This window comes from Artemia franciscana, chromosome 18 (assembly GCF_032884065.1).
Source record: "Artemia franciscana chromosome 18, ASM3288406v1, whole genome shotgun sequence".
NCBI classification, from domain to species: domain Eukaryota; kingdom Metazoa; phylum Arthropoda; class Branchiopoda; order Anostraca; family Artemiidae; genus Artemia; species Artemia franciscana.
In genome coordinates, this window is record NC_088880.1 from 21,702,555 (window position 1) to 21,726,131 (window position 23,577).

The window sequence follows — 23,577 nt, forward strand, 5'->3', positions numbered from 1 at the left end:
GTTTCACTTTTATAACACACATATTTTTGAAGGTCAGGGCCCTCTAGAGGGAGAAGGAGTAGAGATAGTTGCTTCAAATTACCTCCCTGGGACATACTTTAGTCTGTAGATTCACCCCTGGAAGCTTCATTTTCCTAACCTAAACCCTTTCTGAGGTAGCAAGAAGTCAATTAACTAGAATTTTACCAAACAGACTATAATATTCTAGATGAGTTACCTTTTGCTACCTTGTAAATAGGCTAGGTTAGGAAACTGAGGGTTTCAGTAGCCTAATGAATTCAGGGCCAAAAATGTGCTCTGGAAGGTATTGCCAAGCTACTATGTTATCATTCTTTTGGTTTCTAAGTCCAAGAAACTTATCTACTTGACAGGTCTAGTCTCTACCTATGGGAATTTTACATAACAACAATAGCCTATAGGCTACTTTAATTTTCAGTTTATTTTTCTTTGGTTTTAATTTTAAAAATGCAATTGCTATATTAAAGTAGAACTTTAGGGTGTTTCAAAGCTTTTTTCTAAATTTGGGAAATATATTTGCAAATCTTTAAAATTTCACAAATAGGGACTAAGCAAAGTTGTGAAAATGAAAATGCTTTTCTTGTAAACTAGGCCTAGCCTACTTTGTTTAAGCAGAATATCTATTTTGAAAGGTTTCTTTTTTTATAGCACAATAATTTTGAAAAGGTTAGTGCCATATAGAGAGAGAAGGAATAGAGATAGGTAGGGTAAAACATCTCTCTTTGGGAAAAATCACTTTTCTTTGGCATCCTAGAAAATATAGATAGGGTTCTTAGACCACTTATGTTTTACTGCATTATTATGTAGTGTGAGGGTAGTAACAAGAACCCCATCTTATTGGTGAAATTTTCACCATTATTTTGTCACCATAAATTAAAAGTATGGTCTCTGTTTTCACAGGCAATTTAAAACAAAAATTATATTTAGTATTTGTGATATATAGAATTAATATAGAGTATAATTAGTATTTCCAAAAAGAGGTCCTTGTAAGCAAGTCAATAAACTAATAATTTCAAGTGTTTGATCTTAAATATTTTTAGTAATAACTATATTAATGCTTATCTTTAACTTTTAGCTAGTCATATAAAATACACAATTCTTCTCAATTCTTGTCTTGTAACAAGGTGTGAGGGTTTTAGTTGAACATAATTTTGCTCAGTTTGATACTGGTTTTATACTCTACTTTGAAGTGCCTTCCCAGGACATAAGATACTTTTGTCTGTAGATCCATCCCTGAAAGTTTCAGTTTCCCAACCTAACATCTTTCCAAGATAGCAAAAAGTAGCTTGTCCAGAATTTCCCAAGCAGAAAAAAAAATAGAAGCCTATAAAATAACATCTCACTGCAGCACCAAGCTACCAATGGCATCAGATCAAAATAAAAAGTACACCATTAGAATTATTATGGCCAACAACCCTTTAATAAAAGGAAAATTATTTTCCTTATACATGGAGTTTGATATGTCTTCTTTGTTTGTTTTCTCCACTGCTAGCAGTGTACTCAAAAAGAAAGCTATTTAATGGCTGATTTGAAAGGAAATGACTATATTTTTCTGTGCTGTTGTAAGTACCAAAACATATTGTTAAGATTAAAATGTATTCTTTGACAAAATACTACATGTTCATATACAAGATGGTGAATGATGTAACTATATGTTACAATTATAAATGATTATAACAAAAACTACAATAATAAGTTTTATAGGATTTATATTTTGTCGTAAGCTATTGCAGGAGAACAAGCTTCTCTTGATCTGTGGCATTTGGCAAGCACCAGGCTTGTATAATTATGACAGTTGCTGTTGCTACATGTCTTCTAGCCACATATTTTGTTGTGCTTTGTTTTTGTTCATCATTGCCTTAGAAATGTTTCCTATTCCTTTATTTTAGCTGTTTTGGAATGGTCTTTTTGCATTGGATAGACCAGGTTTAGACAAAAATGTCTTCTTATTTTTCAAACAGTGTATCATTTTCAAGAATTTGCATTTCTCAGGTTTTCCTCTTGGCAATATTTTGTCAAAGTTTTATAGGTAGATACACAACTGACTGGCCACATTTCAAACAGTAAGCTTTACAAAAAATATGGTTCAATCCCACTTTCTAGGGCTATAATGTAGAGAGGGTTGAGATGGCTAGGACATTTTCTGCAGCTAAAGAATGACAGATTTCCTATATTGACTAACTGTCTAGGGGTAAACAAAAAGCAGGTTGTCCCCAAATTGGATGGGGAATGTTTTAAAAAAAGATTTTAGAGGAACTAGTGCTTCCTGGGAGCTTAAAGAGGAAGGCTTTTAATAGATTGAGATGGAGGAGGAGCATGCAAAGCTATGTTTGCCTCAGGTGGCAGTAGTATAGGTTTATGTATATATATATATATGTATATATATATATATATATATATATATATATATATATATACATATATATATATATATATATATATATATATATATATATATATATATATATATATATATGTGCATATGTGTTTATAGTTTTAGGGAGGTGATTAGTGAGAGGTTGGGGCTCATCATTTTACTTTTTCATTGTGTTTGTATTTTTTTTTCCTTGTTCCTGCCCATGGAGCCACTTAAGGGAGAAGGTATATGATAATATGCGTGATTTGGTTTTAGATTTATTCTTATTCTGTTGAATAAATCTGTGCACCCATTACCCATTCCTCATAAAAATCTTGCTGATAGACCTACCTGTCCTCTTTATTCTTGCCATTCTGACTGTTTCTGCCTTTGGTAGATTATATTATATCCTTTGAATCAATTTGCTTCTATCCAAGTTTTTTTTTTCTTAAGGCAGTGGAAGATGTACCACATAATATTTTTGCTGTTTCTGTTCATCAAGGATCAAAATTGTCAAGCTCCTGATGTACCTGTTAGTGAGTCCTATTTTTCTCCAAAAAGGTAAATCTTTTTTATGATAAAAGGTAACCATTTTTTAAAATTAGAGCAGTTATAATATTGATACTTTGTTGTATAGTGCCACTTATTCCTGTACCATAATGCTGACCAATTTTCATGCTACAGGAATCCAGCTAGCATTTCTAACATTCCTATGTTTGCTCTTACTTCCTTTCATGTAAAGGGGTTGAATTAACAGTTCTCTAAAATATATAGTTCTTTGTCTTTATAAAGAAAAACATATTCATAGTTTCCAGACTCTTATCTCTACATTGTTAACCAGTATATGTCAAAAACTCTGCTATATGCTGTATTATCAGCACCCAAAGCCTTATTAGATCTCAAACATTTAAAACTGTCCCTAACTACTCCTTACTAAATAAATCTTCTATAGAAAATAGCCAAACAAAATCGTCTGGGAGTAATATTCTTACTCCAGATTTATCAAAGATCTTATGTTATGTTCTTTATTATTTCACATAGTTTTATCATGGCATGGTCAACTCTAAAATGTTTTACTCATTTCTCATTAACATTCTGCTCATTAGGATAATATTTATTACAAAAAATAACTACCACAAGCCTGGCTGTGCAAATTTTTTTTTTGCAGTAAAAACAAAAACAGAATAACATCCAGAAAGGTTTAGAAACAATCATACACATAAAACTGGCTAAAGAATGTACCATCATTTTATCAAAACTGTCAAGAAAAGCAACAAACAAATCAATAAAAAGTTAAAAATCATGTACATATACAGGCCATACCACATCAAAAAATTAAAACAAGTAAAACTAGTAAATAAAAAAGGTCATTAAAAACATAAAAAGGAGGAGAAAAGTAAATTAGTTGGACCTTTTTTAAATTTTGTCCATAAAGTAAGGAACATATATTTAATTATTGGTAATTGAGCAATACATCACTAATTGAGGGCCCTCTCATATCTTTAACCAGGTCCAGGACTAGTTCAGATCAATCAATGATCTGCTTCCCATCAATCTCCTAGCATGCCACTATAACATCTTACTATTATGCTATGTGATCACATTTTTCAGATCCTTTGCAATGTTTTCAATAGCCTTTGCTTTGCCTTTCTTTAATGCAAACTTTGATGCCTTCTATTTCCTGATTTTTCTTTTCCCATATGATCTATCACATGAAGACCTCCTGTTTTTAAAGTCCAATGAAAAATGGTTCTTGATTTATTCTGAATCTTAAAGAGTTAAATAAAAGCGTTAAATGTTGCCATTTTAAAATGGAAACTTTTTGACAGCAGTTCTCTTAATGACAAAAAAAAAATATTGCCTGACCTCTGTTGGCCTTGTCGAATTTTATTGTTCATGTCTTGTATGATCTTGATAATTAAAAGTGGCTTTGTTTGAAGAAAATAGTTGCTAAGTTTTAATGCCAAATTGTTTGTCAGGAGCCCCAAAGGTTCTTCCAAAACACATGAAACCAGTTTTCTCCCTACTTTGATAAAGGGTATTTGTCTGTTGTTCACTTGGATGGTTAAGCCTTTCTGAGAAGGTTATTTTCAGGATGTCAAAACAACATTCATGAAACAGTGAAACCACTGTCAGAAATGAGGGTTTGTCATTCAACTGGAAAAGGCAGTTCTTATTTCAAGTCAAAGAATAGAATTTCTGGTTTTTATGGCACTTGGTATTAACCAAGTGACATATAGCAGTCGCCAATTCTGTTGGTCTGTCTGTCGGTCTGTCTGTCGGTCTGTCCCTGTTTTGCTACTTTAGGCACTTCTAGGTAAGCTAGGACGATGAAATTTGGCAAGCGTATCAGGGACCGCACCAGATTAAATTAGAAATAGTCGTTTTCCCGATTTGACCATCTGGGGGGGAGTGGGGGCCCAGTTAATTCGCAAAAAATAGAAAAAATGAAGTATTTTTAACTTATCAGCGGGTATTTGGATCTTAATGAAATTTCATGTTTGGAATGATATTGTGTCTTAGAGCTCTTATTTTAAATCCCGACCGGATCTGATGACATTGGGGGGAGTCGGAGGGGGAAAACCTAAAGTCCCGGTTTTGCTACTTTAGGCACTTCCAGGTAAGCTAGGACGATGAAATTTGGCAAGCGTATCAGGGACCGGACCAGATTAAATTAGAAATAGTCGTTTTCCCGATTTGACCATCTGGGGGGGGGGAGTAGGGGCCGGTTAATTCGGAAAAATAGAAAAAATGAAGTATTTTTAACTTATGAGCGGGTGATTGGATCTTAATGAAATTTGATGTTTGGAATGATATTGTGTCTCAGAGCTCTTATTTTAAATCCCGACTGGGTCTGATGACATTGGGGGGAGTTGGAGGGGGGAAACCTAAAATCTTGGAAAACACTTAGAGTAGAGGGATCGGGATGAAACTTGATGGGAAAAATAAGCGCAAGTCCTAGATACATGATTGACATAATCGGAACTTATTTGTTCTCTTTGGGGTAGTTGGGGGGGGGGGGGGAGTAAGTCTTAAAAACTAGAAAAATGAGGTATTTTCAACTTGCAAACGGGTGATCGGATCTCAATGAAATTTGATGTTTAGAAGGATATCGTGTCTTAGAGCTCTTATTTTAAATCCCGACCAGATCTTGTGATGGGGGCGGGGAGTTGGGAGGGGGAACCTAAAACTTGGAAAACACTTAGAGTGGAGGGATCGGGATGAAACATGGTGGGAAAAATAAACACAAGTCCTAGATAGATGATTGACATAAACGGAACGGATCCGCTCTCTTTTGGGTAGTTGGGGGGGGGGGGTTAATTCTGAAAAATTAGAAAAAATGAGGTATTTTTAACTTACGAACGGGTGATTGGATCTCCATGACATTTGATTTTTAGAAGGATATCGTGGCTCAAAGCTCTTATTTTAAATCCTGACCGGATCTGGTGACATTGGGGGAAGTTTGGGGTGGGGAGACCTAAAATGATGGGAAACGCTTAGATTGGAGGGATTGGGATGAAACTTGGTTGGAAAAATAAGCAAAAGTCTTGCATACGTAATTTATATAATTGGAACGGATCCGCTCAATTGCGGGGGGGGGGGGGTAATTCTGAAAAATAAGAAAAATAACGTATTTTTAACTTACGAAGGAGTGATCGGATCTTCATGAAACTTCATATTTAGAAGGACCTCGTAACTCTGATATCTTATTTTAAATCTCAACCGGATCAAACGTAATTGGGGGGGGGCAGTTGGGGGGGGGCCGGAAATCTTAGAAAATACTTAAAGCGGTGAGATCAGGATGAAACTGGATGGGAAGAATAGAAACCTGTCTAAGATACGTGACTGACATAACTGGACCGGATCTGCTCTCTTTGGTGGAATTGGGAGGGGGGAGGTAATTTTGAAAATTGAGGTATTTGTAACTTACGAAAGGGTGACCAGATCTTAATGAAATTTGATATTTAGAAGGATCTTGTGCTATAAAGTTTAACTTTAGGTTCTGACCTTCTCACAAGTGCCAAATGAGCTCTTGGCTCTTGGCTCTTCCGACCTCGTACCATATGAGCTCTCGGCTCTTCCGACCTCGTCCAAATGAGCTCTTGGCTCTTCCGACCTCGTACCATATGAGCTCTCGGCTCTTCCGACCTCGTCACAAGTGCCATATGAGCTCTTAGCTCTTGTTATGATAGATTAGCCATCAATGTGTATTTTCTTGCTGGAACAAAAAATTATAAAAGTGTGGGATGTCGTTTCAAAGCTTCTTAGTCAAGAATTGACTACAATTCAAGAATTGGCCTAAGCTCAAGGTGTTCTGGTTTCAACCTTTCCAATAGTGGATAGTGATTGAAGAACAAGTCATTGCTCTTGGAGCCCCAAGTTTCAAACTCGTGCTTGATATGGCTCTCAGAACCCTGAAATTAGTTCTAGGAATGCAAGATCTAGCTCTCAGAGCCCACATATAAGCTCTAGAACCACCAGAACTGGATCTGTGTGCCCCAAGAGAAATCCATGACCAAAGAGATGACAGAAAACGGAAGGCTTCTACAGAAAAGCATAAAGGCAAAAGATTCAAATAAAGCACGTCAAATGACGATCTGGCTGATTCTCTAGCAGCAAAGGCTTCCATGTTAATTCCTAGTCCTTCCTCTGACCTCAATTCACAAGATATTATCAGGCAAAGATCCAATGTTAATCACAGTAAATTAATTTTACTCCATTTCATACAAGAGTAAATACAGTGTTATATTACCGGTTGAAATCAGGTGCCCTACTTCTAAATAGCTTGTTATTTAATTGGAAGCTACATCATTCCCCTTTATGCCGAATCTGCTTTTCAACAGAGGAAACAATCCAGCATATTTTATTTGATTGCCAGGCTCAGAGTGAGGAGACTATTGCTCTTAAGCGTTTCTGCTCCTTGGCTAAGATTCCAAATACTTGTACAGCTATCCTGGATTCCAACCTGTCCTGGGATATTGATTGTAAGATATTTAAGGCATCAATTGATATCTTAAAGAAGAGAAATATTGTTTAATAATGATTAAAGCTTGAAGAAGTCAATTTTTAAAAGGACGTGATTTATCTATAGTTTTTGATTGTGCAGAAGAGAGCAGGAATGAGTAGGAAGAGTCGTATTGGTACCAGCCGGCCTAGTGGTATTAAACTGCTGGGGACAGGTAGCTCAGGTACTCGCACTTCCCACAATCAATAACAGTGTATTATTGTTCATAATAGTATATATTCATTGTTTGCAGACTGGAGGAGAATAGCGCTTCCAGTGGCTAGTTTTTCTGAAGAAGAAGTCAAAGAGGTGAAAGGACTTGTTGTTAGTTCATATACCTCCCTACAATTTTTGGAACTGGAACTGGATTTATTTAAAAAGTTTTCTGAAGAATGTTTTGGTACCAAAGAAGGTCCCAAGAAAAAAAGAAGCCAAATTTACAAACAGCTATCTCTGGGACTCTGGAAATAGGGAAGCTGAAGGACTTATTTAAGTGCCACACTAGGCCTGCAAATACCAATAAAATTGTTGTTCCCAAGGTTAACAGTAAAAATTTGGGCTACTTTCTCATCATGGACACCAATTGGACCACATAAGTCTAATATCCCTTGCTATTAATGCTTTTAGTATTAAGTCCCATACTTCTACAAGATGATATTTTTATTTTGTCTTTGTCACAGAAATCGACCTTGCACTATCCATTGTCGAAGATGTTACGCCTAGTGGCTTGCGTCATCTCTGGCAAGGTCATTACCGCCAAGGATATTCTCCTTCCATAGTCGATATTATCATGGATAGATGGCAGGATTCGACTAGGCACCAGTAAAGGGTTTACATTTAAAAAAAAGGTCAACTTTTGTGGAAGAAACGTGATCCAGCCCTTAGAGGCAGCTCTACTGCCTCAGCAGAGCTGCTGAGGCAGCAAGTTCAGACCTTGACCTTCTTTACGGCGCTTATTCGCTCTGGTGTTTGATATAGCGCATTAATACTACAAGCAGTACTTTATTGGTAATTTCACCAAGCTTGTGAGAGGTGTCTTTAATAGACGGCTTTGTCTTTTCAAGCTTTCTAGTATTTGGGCTGTAAAACGCGTATTTGATCTCTTTAAATTACCAGCTTTGTCTATTGAAAATCTTCAAATAAAATACTAACAAAAAGACTAGCAATTTTATTGATTTTATCAGCTAGTGAAAAAGTTCAGATTTAGGCCAGTTTTTTACATAGTAATACGATACATAATGACAATGAGAGTTTTGTTTTTCAAATCAATGTCTTGTTAAAAACAACGAAACCGTACAACTACTAATCAGTGGTAAAATTTTGGCCTTCCTTGTGTCTGGTAACGCATCTAGCTACTTATATTAGAATGACGTCATGTCAAAATAGAGACGACGCAATTTTTCATACATACTGTAAGCCTCATATTGCTGAGTCAGAGTCATCTGTTTCTGGATGGATATAAGAAGCGTTATTTCTTATAGTAATAAATCTCAGTATTTGTAGTGCTCATAGCACCAGGTGTACCTCAATTCCTACCCTAAAGAAAGGCTCTACGACAAACCAATAGAAAGTGGATGAAGTTATCTGTCTTCGGAATCTATTCATTGTATTTTTTCTGTGTTTGAAACATCTTACTGTAACGTTCATGGTGAACGTTAAAATCTCAGTTTAACTCAAAAGCGTAGCTAAGGTGCTCCACTTTGGAGTATAATTGATAAATTAAACAACAACTTACCAAGTTTGAAGTTTGTTTGTAGCTCTACTCCAAAAAAGGAGCACCAGCTTAGCTGAGAGTTCAACTGCCCTCCCGATTTTTCTTCCCGTTGAACTCTCAGTGCTTCACCATGAGCTTAACCATCGCATAATACAAGGACTTTAAAGTGCTGGTATTATTTTTGGTCTATCCAAGTGATCGCGGACGTCTATCTCAGTTGAACTCTCGGCTATGCTGGTGCTCCTTTTTTGGAGTAGAATCACAATCAAACTTCAAACTTGGCAAGTTTTCGTTTAATTTATCAATTAACAATACACAGTACACATTAACATGAAACATTGCAATTTTTATTTATTTATGCTTTCAACAAATGCTGGCACAAAGCTCTTTCTGTAATGCTCAGTTCTTGCATTAATATGATTTTGAACCAGGATTTCTGTGCTTTTGATTGAGGTAAATAGGGCTTTAGAGGGTAATAAGGGGCTGGGAGTTTATATTTAAAGAGTGGATTATGACACAGATTATTCCCAAAATTAAGTAACACATTGGGCTGCCAAGGTGGGAAGGCAGAATGCCTTGAGGAGGAGAATGTAAGGTATTTTTGCCCTGACCGTAAATTATTCTCAGGACTCTCTTCTGGATAATTTCTAGCCTATTGGACTGATCCAATTTAAGGCCAAAAGACCACACCAGGCACCAGACAGGCAAGCACCAGGCAGTCGATAGATAAGAGATATGTAAAGGTGGAGAATATATGCTTTTGGGAATGAAAATTCAGCAAGTAGCTTAAGGAGAGGCAGAGATGCACTAACCTGTTTAACAATAGAGCAAGTGTGGGCCTCTCATTTCAAATTGCTAGTCAGTGTGACGCCTGTGAAGTCAGTGTGAAGAGTTTGGTTTTTGTTGTGATTATTTCATTAGGCATTGGAGTTGTAAACGATGGCTTTGATTTAAGAAAACTAAGGTTTATAAACATATTAGATTTATTAGAATTCATTTTCATTTTTGACTGGGCTACTTCACTAGCAACATCTTCAAGAATTTCCGTTGCACTACTCTTAATATTTCTTCTGCACTTTCTGAACAATGACATGTCATCCACAAACTTCTATCAATTGGCTGATTCATTAGCAAGATTGTTAATCATTACCATAAATAGTAAAGTAACTAAAAGCATACTCTGTGGAACTCTGCAAGAAATATGGAGTGAATCAGAATAAACATTTTTATACTTAACAACTTGACTCCTATTTGACAGAAAAGATGTATTAATATTGACTAGAAAATGAGGTAAAACTTTCATGTTTCCAAATTGTTGCTCATCTATAAGTTCAAGGATTGTCTTTTTAAGCTAATCTGCTGTGAAGCTTTCATACAGTTTAGAGAATATTGAGCTCTGAGTTCTTTATTTAACAATAAATTTCATAAACAAAAAACTACTTCAGACAGTCTCTCCCATAAGGCTCCATGGCCGGGAAAGGACAGGGGAGGAAAAAATACCAACCCCCCCAAAAATGATAACAATCCCCCCAAAAAATGATGTTAAGGTAATTAGTTTGACTCCATAAAAATCCAACTAACACCTTTCTTCTGTATGGGTGTAATGTATCCTTTTTTTCATTTAGGGAATGAACCACTTCTAGTTATTCTGTCAAAAATATTTGATAAAGGTTCTGATCAGGAAATGCTTTTACTAAATCAATTGGAATATTGAGGGGGCATATTGAAGTTCTCTTTGATTTACATATTTTTGCCTCGACATCAACAGATTGTATTACAGGGATGTCCTGGTATGGTGGTGGGGAGGGGCAGGGAATATTGCATGAGAGAGGAGGAAGAGTTTGTACAATAGCGACAAAGTGTTCATATGGTGAAGTAGATCTAGTTTCAGGGGGGAACATCAAGATTGAAGTCAAAATTTTTGACTGTTTTACCACATATTTGCCATCCAACTTGTCAGGTTCATCTGTATGAGACACGGTATTTGCAACATCCTGATCTGTGACATCGGGTAGATCATTTTTGTCTGCATCAATCTCTTGCTCTCTCCTATAGCCTTCTTTCAGTTCATGATTATTGTCATCAGAATTGTATTCAACAGTTTGCTCTACGTCAACTTCTCCCCAGAACTGAAGAGCATTGGCTACATAAAGGTGAAGGAGGTGACAAATGCCTGAAGACCTTTTAATACCCCCAAGGTAGCAAGCATTAATGATAGCGTAAACGCAAGCACTCGGTTAAACGAAAAAAAAAACAGGAAAAAGGTAAAAAAAAAACATAAACAGAAAAAAAAGGTTCACAAAAAAAAGAGCAGAAACAGATCCGATGTCCTGTTTCTGCTTTCTTTTATTTTTTTTTTTTTGAAAAACAGAAACAGTTTGGACATAAACAGAAACAGAAATAAAAACAGAAAAAATGCTGATGCCACGGAATTATTTTTATTTTATCACAATGATTTATTATTACTGTTCACATAACCGAAATTAAATCAGAGATAAGGCTTTCTGAGACCTTTTAATGCATTCCTCTCCTTTCAACAACTTCACTAACAAGGTGGAAAATTATTGACCTTCATGGATTGAATAATATGTTGAACCATCTAACTTCCTTTTCAATTTACAGAATTTTTTAACTTTTGAGGTTTCCTTCAGTATTCTATGGATATTCAGGAAGAGTCAGTAAAAGCTTCAAAATCATGCCTTAAGTTCGGACAGGTATTCATGTAATGCTAGTATGGGCAGAAAGATATTCTTAAAAACCTTAGCTTTCAATAAAATTTCTGAATAGTTTTGAATGATTTTTATTGATTTTAAGGAAATTTTGGTGAGCTGAGATTGATTTTTAGGGAATTTTAGGAAATGAACATTTAGCACCCATTTGTCAGCTATATAACGTTGATTTTCGTATTCAGCATGATCGATTATGTCACATAGCATTCTCAAACCTTCTGCTGCTCGCTGGCCATTCAAAACCTTAAATATGAACATTCTCTCGTGTGACTCCCTGACTAGAATGCCTTTTCTATTTATAGAATATGACTCGGGTTTGTTTAGACATACACTCCAGCACAAGGCTAATTTACCTAGTCTTTTAATAAATAAAACAGTATAAACAGTACACATATATATATAGACCTAACTGAGTCGCAGAGTATATATTTTCAAACTGCCATGTTTATCAAGTGCTCTAATTTGTAAAATCAGGCATTGCTTCTGTTCGTCTTTCAATTTTTTAATTTATAGCAACGCAATTCCTTTCAACATCTCTGAAACAATTCGACTTTTGGGTAAAATTAGTGAAGAGCCTGCTATCCATTCGCCTAATTGCCGCAAAAATGCAACCTGTGTTAGTATTCCATCTGCTCTTCACAGTTGCTATGGACTTCGTCTTCCATATTCCTCGACTTCCTTGGGCATGACTTCTGATGCACAATCATTTGATGAAGTACAGGCAAGTCGCTTTTAGATTACTTAGTGTCAATGGAACGAACTTTATATAATTCATATTCGACAGTAAAACACAAATTACTTTGTACCATTATCTGTAATAAGGATTTCACACTGCTGTTCGGTAAAAATAAGCTACTTAACATAAGGATATAATTTTCTCTGTCATTGGTCAGCTGAAAATGATCCTCCAATCAGAAACATGCTTATTCTCTTATGCATCTTAAGTAAATATGCATGATATCCCTGCTCAGGCACTAGCAGACCACTTTAAAATGTAAGGGAATTGATGGAAAACCTTTGTAGTACTACATACAAATAAAAGTAAAAAAATACACCTGCTCAGATCAAACAGTTCGTGGTAATGAAATGTAGTAAGGAGCGACCCGGCTCAATAGTAACCAAAAACTCTAAAAAATGGAATTTTGATACCAATAGCTACATCAAAAGAATCGCATTTTAATGCTGATTTTAAATATATAAGTTTCATCAAGTTTAGTCTTGCCCATCAAAAGTTACGAGCCTGAGAAAATTTTCGTTATTTTAGAAAATAGGTGGAAACACCCCCTAAAAGTCATAGAATCTTAACGAAAATTACACCATCAGATTCAGCGTATAAGAGAACACTATTGTAGAAGTTTCAAGCTCCTATGTACAAAAACGTGGAATTTTGTATTTTTTGCCAGAAGGCAGATCACAGATGCGTGTTTATTTGTTTGTTTGTTTGTTTTTTTTTTCTGTTTTTTTTCCAGGGGTGATCGTATCGACCCAGTTGTCCTAGAATGTTGCGAGAGGGCTCATTCTAACGCAAATGAAAAGTCCTAGTGCCCTTTTTAAGTGACCAAAAAGATTGGAGGGCACCTAGGCCCCCTCCCACGCTAATTATTTTCCCGAAGTAAACGGATCAAAATTCTGAGATAGCCATTTTATTCAACGTAGTCGAAAAACCTTATAACTATGTCTTTGGGGACGACTTACTCCCCCACAGTCCCCGTGGGAGGGGCTACAAGTTACAAACTTTGACCAGTGCTTACATATAGTAATGGTTATTGGGAAGTGTACAGGCGTTTTCAGGATGATTTTTTGGCTGGGGTAGGGGTTGAGAAGAAGGGGGTATGCTGGGGGAACTATCCATCGAGGAATTTGTCATGGGGGAAGAAAATTTCCATGAAGGGAGCGCAGGATTTAATAGCATTATTTAAAAAAATCGTTGAAAAAATAAATATGAAAAAGTTTTTTCAGCTGGAAGTAAGGAGCAGCATTAAAACTTAAAACGGACAGAAATTATTACCCATATTGGGGCTCACCTCCTCCTAATACCTCGCTCTCTACGCTAAAGTATTTTTAGTAATGTCAACTATTTATTCTACGGCTTTTGTGATTCAGGGGTCATTCTTAATGAATTGGGACAAAATTTAAGATTTAGTGTAAAGAGAGAGATACTGACGAGGGGGCGAACCCTCTCATATATATAATAAAAACATTAGAATAAAAAGTTCTTCACGTAAGCTAATTTATAAGTTACGTACATCTTTAACTAATAAAAAGATTTGTAAAAAATTAAAAGTTCTAGTCGCCTTTTGAATTAACCAAAAAATTGGAGGGCAACTAGGCTTCCTCCCCCGCTCTTTTTTCTCAAAATCATTCGATCAAAATTATGAGAAAGCCATTTAGCCAAAAAAAAAAAAAAAAAACAAACAAATATGCAAATTTCGTTTTAATTATTCTTCTGCGGAGAGCCAAAATCAAAACATGTATTGATTCAAAAACGTTCAGAAATTAAATAAAAAAAAAAGTTTCTTCAACTGAAAGTAAGGAGCGACATTAAAACTTAAAACAAACAGAAATTACTTCGTATGTGAAAGGGACTGCTTCCTCATCAACGCCCCGCTCTTTACGCTAAAGTTTTTACTGTTTTAAAAAGAAGAGTAGAGAAAGAGTCAAACTTTTGCGTAAAGAGCGGGGCGTTGATGAGGAAGCAGCCCCTTTCATATACGAAGTAATTTCTGTTCGTTTTAATGTCGCTCCTTACTTTCAGTTGAAAAAACTTGTTTTTTTTTTATTTTAATATAAAAAAAAAGATTGAAGTTAAACGCTCTTTGTTACTACCGTACACATTTTGTGTAACACTGTTGAAGCACACTTTTTCTGTATTTTCGGAAATAATAGTGAAGTTTTATTGAAAAGTGGGATATTTCAGAATTTCATTTGATGTTTAAAATGGCAAAAGATTCGTTTTATCTTCTATGGGATTTAGCTGAAATTATTATTTACTAGCAACAAATTATGATATTTTTTGAGACAAAAATGAAAGCATAATCTGTACCCAACTTTGGGTGCGCTAATAAACACATTGTCGATGGGGGGGGGGCAGAGGGGGTGTTAAAGTAAAGAAACATTGGGTAGTGAACAAAGTTGATGAAACATTTGGGTAATGAATCTAGTTGATGTTTGTCTGATTTCTATTTTTAATACTAAAAGAGCTATATTGTTATCCAAAATATGATTTCTTTGACAAACTGAAAATTTAAAAAAGAGACATTTTAATAATGAACAATTAAAAAAAAAATGACACCAGAAAATAAAATATGCTGCTTACAAGAACAGACCTAAAAAATAATTTCTTTTTTTATTATTATTTTACCAAACAGAAAAATGTGCCTTTAAAACTTGGAAACTGTTGTGATTTTTTTCGAAATAATTAAGACAAATTGAAAGTTCTTGCATGGAAATTATTTGAGGAGTGATAAGGGACTTGCACATTATTAATAATATAGACACTTTGCCATAACTCAAGTCCAACAAGTCAGATATTTGCGTCAATAAAGTCCGTAGGCTTCCTGTATTTGGGCACTTCCAGCAGGTGGTGAATAAACTGTATGTCACTTGCACAATTAAAAGTATCGTTTTAAAAGTATCGAACTAATAAATAAAATTAATTAATTAAGAACTAATTAATAAATCAATTAAAAGTATCGAACTAATAAATGTGCATGCAGGTTGTCAAAAGGACGTATCAGCAACGTCGCAACAACTGCATAAGGTATTAAGTTGAAACTTTCAGGGCATGTTGAGGGGGATGTTGAACTAACCTAACGGTGCTATGTGCATACTACTACTACTGGGGTGAAGGGTATTAAGGTGGAACTTCCAGGGAATGTTTAGGGGGATGTTGAATTAAATCGAGACATGCTGTGTGCATTTAGGTTGTCAAAAAGGTGTATTAGCAATATCTTAGGAACGGACTAGAGCATCTAATTGAAACTTTCAGTGTATATTGAGGGGGATGTTGAACTAGCTAAAAGACACTATATGTATGTCTCTGCTACAAATACTGCTAATACTGAGACTAATGGTATTTAGGTGAAACTTTCAGGAATGTTTAGGGGGAGTTCGAACTAAATCAAAACACGTTTTAAGCTGAAATGTTTTAAGTTTAGAATCTTGGTTGTTCTACGCCGATCGGCTTCATCAGAATCTTCGCTCCATTGCAATTTTTCCCTATGGAAGTGACACTTTGCTGTAGTGTGAAAGGACACAAGAACTTTAAATTTTTGCTCATTTAAGCCCTTTTTCAGTACTTCTATGATCAATGATTTCGACACGATGACCCATGAAAAAAAATTGCACTAACTAGCATCTAAGACCAAACAACTGGGATAAAATATGCATTTTCGCATTTTTCTGTATGGCAGTTGGAAATATCTATTCTTTGACATGTTGAATTCATTATGTAATTTTCATCAAGGTCGCACTCCTTTCTGTGGGTATTTCATTCATTTTCTGAAATGATGTGTATGCTTTTTTATGCTAATAACTTTTAATGAGTACACTCAATTAATTAATGTTACATATTTAGAATCAGCATAAAAAGCGAATTCCTTTTGATGTCGGTTTTGTCTTCAACAGTTATGATCTTTATTGACAAGGGTTTTTCTTTGCTTTCAGTTTGTTCCAGGGACTGTTTGATACCAAATCGGGTATACAAATATTTTGAACAACAATCTTCCTGGAACTTATGCGAACAAGAATTTTTTTCACAGAACCCAATACTTTTTGGCTGTTGTTTTTTTAGGCCTGACTATAGAGTTTAAATTAGGATGATTAATGTGCGTGAAATATGAAATACCGATGGATGAAAAAATACCAATTCTCCTTTTTATTGCTTTATCTATTTCCCCTCTAATGCTGTTCGCCTTTTAGGTTTTCTCTATATTTCCCTGAAAATAGACTTGACACATAAAAGAAAAAGATAATTTTCTTAAAATAGAAAATATTCAACTGCGTATATCCATACTTTTAAGGGGTATTTGAAGGTGTTCTTTTTATTACTATATAAATAAAGAAAGTTCTATTAATTTTTCTTTTTAAGTTTATTTATAACCCTTTCTCTGTTTCTTCGTTTGCTCTATGGCGTTAAAACTGTACAATTCTGAAGTATCAATGTCTTCATTGATGTTTTAACACAAATTTGTTGTTCCTCAGGAAAAATTAAATCAATGGGCAACTTTGAGAGCAGTTCCGAAGTGCTGGGCAGTCATTCAGCCACTTTTGTGTGCCGTATATCTGCCAAAATGTGAGGATGGCGTTATTGAACTACCTTCTCAAGTAGGTACTATTTTTGTTTGAAAATATAAGAAAATCGACATATTAGACATCAAGAGTCTGTTTATAATCTTGACTTTCGCTTTAGATTTTTAGATATACGATTCAGGCTCCACTGTTAAAACAAAATGTACTTTGGTAAATTGTTCTATTCTTGAAGGAAAAAGACAAGTCAGTTCCGATGAATTTTGGGTGCCGTAAATCAACGTCAACCCGAAAATCTCGGTCATCCCTATTACAATTCCAATGTACTTTCCCCGTAGGCAAAGCTCAAATAATACGAACAATCTCAGTTGCCTAATTGCCTGCAAACATGGTCAGTCATAAAATTCTTCGAAAACCTTTTACTTTGTGTCCCAAATTGCCTTCGAACGGCTCATAGAACTGAAAGAATATTTGAATTATTCTTACTCTATGCCTATCTACCTTAGTTCTACCTTAGGATGGAATGTAGACTACTTATTAACAATTGAAATGACATCATTTTTATACAATTCTGAAAAAGGGTTATGCCAGCTTTGCCTCTCACTGAGACTATCTGTCCTGGCTTTCAATTGATAACGGGGTTTATTCAAGAAAATGCACAAAAAAAGACAATTAACCCTCTGATTAGGAGGGTCAATTTTATTCCAATTACCTATGACTCGAGTTTTTCATCTCAATCCACCAAGTTGATTTTAATTCAAGCAAACGTAAGATCTACTTAATAAGTTGGTTGATCTACCTTAACCCTAAATGTAATGAAGAATTTATAAACTGTTTCTTTTTTAATAATAAAACACAAGAGGTGTAAAGATCGTCGTTCTTGGTCAATTCACCTTCACTATATGAAGAAGAAGAAATTATCTGTGTCATAACTTCCTTACTTTGTAATTTGCTCTTTGGCCATTATCATTCGCCATTCTAGCTGTGTCTCACTTTATTTTGGACATCTAACAATTCAGCCTAATCCTGGACGTGTCACAGAGACCCAGCGCTGTCTGTATATGTGCCGAATGAAAACCTTCACTTTTTTTCTTTTTTTTTGAAGATGGCTGCCTTTTTGGCATTTTATTGAGATAGAAAATGTACATATGTAAGTAATTTTCAGCTATTGTTCTGAAAAAAAAAATCAGTGTAGATCTTTTCAAAAATCCAATGTAAAAAGTGTTTCCTAATGAAAGGATGTTCAAACTTAGAATGAATAGAGATAGTTGGTAAAAATGTGGATAACATTAAAAAAGAATCAAAAACTCGTTTTGAGTTTGAGTTGGACGTACCGGCAGAGAAATGTCCAGATTCTTTTGGCGTTTTTTCATCTGCTTGATAATAGGGAATGTACATAAGCGTATTTTAGTATGGACACTTGATCACTTGGAAATTTTAAAGTATGTAGTAGACATATCAAAAATCATTTAGTGTTCAATAAAACACATAAGTTTTTGTATTGTTTTTTTTTTGTTATTTAGGTTCATGGTTGAAAATGTCCTTTTGAATCTCCAATGATTGAACAGCTTCATAATACAAACATTTTTTTACGTTGGTTCCTAAGAGGAAGTCTCTTTTAAAGATGCCAAAGATTATTTTAATGAATTAGATTCTAATGATTTCTGATCGGAAATGTCAAAGTGAACAAGAATATATCAAAACGGAAGTGAGAAGAAAAAAAAAACAGATTTGTTTAGGATAGTTTTTAAGTTCAGAGTTAATACAGAACATCTTGTCATCTGAAAACTTCAAACTTTGTTTATTTTTCTTGTCTTTGAACCATATAAAAATGTTAAAACAAACTAAAGGAGCGCTTTTTTTTTCTTTCTTTTTTAATAAAAAAGGTTTTTTTGAAACAACCAAACTCGATGTAAAGTAGGTTAGATACTCTTTTTTCTTTTTCTCTGTCTTTTTTAGAAGTTCTAAGTCAACATATTTTGTGTCAGCTGTCTTGTCTTTATAAATCAAATGATAATAAAAAGCTTTCGAACGATGAATTTAAAAAAAAAAACGAGTTTTCCAAATAAAGAGCGATATTGACTCCTAAGACAAAAAGAAATAAAGTCATATAAAAAATAAACCTAAAAAAAGTGAATAGTCATGTTTAACTTTGTTTTCTTCAAAGGATAGAGTCTCATTTGTACTTTATTGAAAACAAAATAGATTTAGAACGGTTCTCTTTTTTGTTATATGTTAAAGAATCCAATACCGTCAAAATTCTAGAAATTTATTTTATATATCTTTAGGCCATATATAAGGCAATTAGTTTTGTTTCATTACTTTTGTTTTTTTCTTTTTAAAATCTGTTCCTTTCAAATGCATATTTAACCAATTGGTCATAGAAAGTTATTATTGGCATTGACTGCTCTTTATCTGCAGTTAGTTATCATTAACTCTTTGAGTTTGGGTAAAGGGTAGTACCCAAAAAGGTTTGATTTTAAAAAAGAATGCTGGTTTTATGCTGTTATGCATTAAGTTTAATATTCTTAGTTTGGATTGTTTAACGAGTTTTTTATTTTTGTTTTGCAGTTTCATTGCCTTGAACAGAAAACGTTCTGCTCTGAAAATATTTGTGTTCATGAAAAGACAGTAGGGTCTTAGAAATTATTAACATCTTTCTTAGTCATCTCTTAGCGGTTGACCCGAACTTACTAAAGCTTACATATTTTCAATCAATCAATCAATCAATTTATTAATACTAAAAGAAAAACTATTACAAAAGTAAAGCGGTTACTAGGCCCAAGAAGCTTTGCTTGTAATGGACCACAGAGAACAAGAATAAAACACTTTTATAAAATATATACAAAAAAAAAAAAAAAAAAACAAACACTGGAACAAGACAAGGACATTTAACAGATAGAAAATTTAGAAGGAGATTTAACATATAGCTGAAAATGATTTTAAAAGAAGAGAAGTGACATACAAATTGGGATAGAATTAAAAAGAGAGATAAAAATTATTGAACTGGAAAGACCCGACAAAATAATATCTTTGCAGAAAAAAAAAGAGGAACATCCGAAGGGATGGAGTTCCATAATAGAATTGACTGATATACAGGAGACCTCTGAGCTTCTGTAGAGGATCGTTTTGGTAAAATAAATCGTCGAGAAGAATCACGTAAAGAAGAAAAGTACCTACCTGAGCCTGTCCATGAGAAAAACTGCTGCAGGGTCGGTGGGAGAGTACCTAGAAAAGCAGAATGCGCTAAATAAAGAGTACTTTTACCTATAATGTGATCCAGCGGAGCTATTCCAGTATCATTATAAAGTTCAGAGGAAGGGTAAAGCCGAGGGAGAAGAAAAGTAGCCTTCACTGCCCTATTTTGGGCTCTTTGGAAGTGAGCAGAGAAGAGATTTTTTAGTATTTCCCCAGACAGAGCAGCAATTAGAAAGGTAAGGATAAATAAAAGCATAATAAAGAGAAACCATAATATCAGGAGGAAGAAATGAGTTAATCCGGTGCAACATTGAAGACTGGCGGAGGATTAAGGAACGGTTGTGAGTTATATGCGGTTTAAAAGAAAGAAAACAGTCAAGATACACACCAAGAAATTTCACCATAGTAGCTTGTGGTATAATATCATTCCCAAAAGTCAGGGTGATTGGCTCCTGTACGTCTCTCATACGGTAAGGGGTCCTAAAGTTGATAATGACACTCTTTCGGCTGTTAAGAGCCATACCATTCGACCAGCACCAATCCTTTACTTTATCAAGAAGACCTTGAGCTATAGAACTGTCTAGGGCTAAACAGAAAGCAGATCGTCTGCGGTCGGGGTGGGAGGATGTAATAAAGAAAGATTTAAAGGAAATGGGAACTTCCTGGGAGAGTGTAGAGAGGGAGGCTTTGAATAGACTGGGATGGAAGAGAAGCGCACGTAGCTGTGTTGGCCTCAGGCGGCTTGGTGCTGTGGTGAGCTGTTAGTAGTAGTAGTAAATCTTTTTTCAGTATTAAAAAGAAATTCAGCATTAAAGTGTTTCAGTTATATTTTAAACTTCAAGACCGTGGGCCTACTCGGAAACCTTTGACTATGAACTGGAGCCCTAAATCTTCACATTTTATTATTTTGGAACAAAAAGGGATATGGAAACATCCAGGGTGCATAACTTTTCACTAAGAAGTCATTTTTATGCACTCTAAAGCTGTATAGACATTCAAGTTCTAAATAACCATGCCAAGTAAAATTGTTCTAAAACTAATAGTTAAAAATACTCTTCTGTTTGACTTTTTTAAACCCTTATCTAAGGAAGATACTTCTGATGCTCACCTCCTTCGAATTTCCTCCTCTTATTGGACAAAATCGTAATTCGGGGAACTCATTAAGCAAATTTACCTACCGCCCGGAACTAGACCTTTAGTTTTAAGAATTCCCCAACACTCTCTCTTCATTTATTTGTTTGCCCTAGGAAATGTGCAAAGTTACCCGTGGACCTTGTCGGATTATTAATATGGATCGTGGATGGCCAGATTATGTTCAATGTGCAAATATTGACAGATTCCCTGTTGGATGTCGGGTATGCTTACTTTTATTTTCTGTTACTCCTCTAAGTTTACCTTTGGTTTATCATATTAGCCAACGCTTCGTTGATTATCATGTTTGTTTTTTATATTTTTATGGGGGAGTACCATCAAATGCCTGAATATAGCATCAGCCATGCCATTTTACAGGGTGCCCTTCTATCATTGGGCACCCCTTCCACGATGGCACCAAAAATACAAAAAAACATGTTTTCTCCAGAATCCCTCTGTCTAGTTTATGTCTCCTTTCTTTCATTTCAACTACGAATATTAATTTCAACCAAATCAGAAATCTCGTCTTTACATCTTTATTAAATGAAAAAAAAAACAAGTTTTTTGAAATGAAAGTAAGGAGCGACATTAAAACTTAAAACGAACAGAAATTACTCTGTATATGAAAGGGGCTGCTTCCTCATCAACGCTCCGCTCTTTACGCTAAAGTTTTTTATTGTTTTAAAAAGTAGATTTGCGAGAAAGAATCAAACTTTAGCGCAAGGAGCGGGGTGTCGAGAAGGAAAAGCCCCTTTCATATACGGAGTAATTTCTGTTCGTTTTAAGTTTTAATGTCGCTCCTTACTTTCATTTCAAAAAACTTGTTTTCTTTTATTTAATTTCTGAAAGTTTTTGAATTAATGTATGTCTGATTTTGGCTCTCCGTACATAAATTATTAAAATGAAATTTGCGTATTAATTCTTTTTTTGGCTAAATGGCTTTCTCTTAGTTTTGATCTGACAATTTTGAGAAATAAGGGGTGAGGAAGGAGGCCTAGTTGCCCTCCAATTTTTCGGTTACTTAAAAAGGCAACTAGATCTTTTAATTTTTAACAAACGTTTTTATTAGTAAAAAATATCCGTAACTTAAGAATTAACTTACGTAACAAACTTTTATATTATTATATTTTTTATTATATATATGAGGGGGTTGGTCCCCTCGTTAATACCTTGCTCTTCACACTAAATCTTGTTTTGTCCCAATTCTTTAAGAATGACCCCTGAATCAGAAAGGCCGTAGAATAAATAGTTGAAATTACTTAAAAAATTTTTTAGCATAAAGAGCGAAGTATTTATCTCCTCCTAAATACCTTGCTCTTTATGCTAAAGTATTTTTAGAACCCCTCATATGCGTAATAATCTCTGTTCGTTTTAATGCTTCTCCTTACTTTCAATTGAAAAAACTTTTCATGTTTATATTTTCATTGTTTTTTTGTTTTTTTTTAAAAATAGTAATGCTAGAAAATCCTGCGCCCTTTTCATTGAATGTCTCTTCCCCCATGAAATATTCCTCCAAGGAAAGATCCTCCCATATAGCCCCCTCCCCTGAACCCCACACCCAATCCAAAAAAAATCCGCCTGATAACGTCGGTACATTTCCCAGTAACCATTACTGTATGTAAACATTGGTCATAGTTTGTAACTTGCAGCCCCTCCCCCAGGGACTGTAAGGGGGTAAGTCATCCCCAAAGACGTAGTTATTATGGTTTTCGACTACGCGGAACAAAATGGCTATCTCAAAATTTTGATCCATTGACTTTGGGAAAAAAATGAGCGTGGGAGGGGGCCTAGGTGCCCTCCAATTTTTTTGGTCACTTAAAAAGGGCACTAGAACTTTTCATTTCCGTTAGAATGAGCCCTCTTGCAACACTCTAGGACCACTTGGTCGATACGATAACCCTTGGGAAAAAAAAACAACAAACAAACAAATAAACACGCATCCGTGATTTGTCTTATAGCGAGGGAGGAGGCCTAGTTGCCCTCCAATTTTTTGATCACTTAAAAAGGCAACTAGAACTTTTAATCTTTTTCACGAACATTTTCATTGGTAAGAAATATACGTAACTTACGAATTAACTTACGTAACAAACTTCTATATTCGTATGTTTTTATTGCGTATATGAGGGGGTCCACCCCTCGTCGATACTTCGCTCTTTACACTAAAGCTTAAATTTTGTCC

The 23,577-nt window shown here is 34.9% G+C and overlaps 1 protein-coding gene across 1 annotated transcript in view; it reads left to right on the top strand.

The window, feature by feature from the left end:
* LOC136038749 (protein smoothened-like) overlaps nt 1–23,577 on the top strand; it is a gene marked incomplete in the record, with an annotated part of 120,216 nt that overhangs the window by 564 nt on the left and 96,075 nt on the right. The window contains 4 exon segments of the mRNA XM_065722106.1: nt 2,828–2,935; nt 12,336–12,543; nt 17,025–17,147; nt 21,515–21,622. Of these exon segments, the coding sequence (XP_065578178.1) occupies nt 2,838–2,935; nt 12,336–12,543; nt 17,025–17,147; nt 21,515–21,622 (537 nt within the window).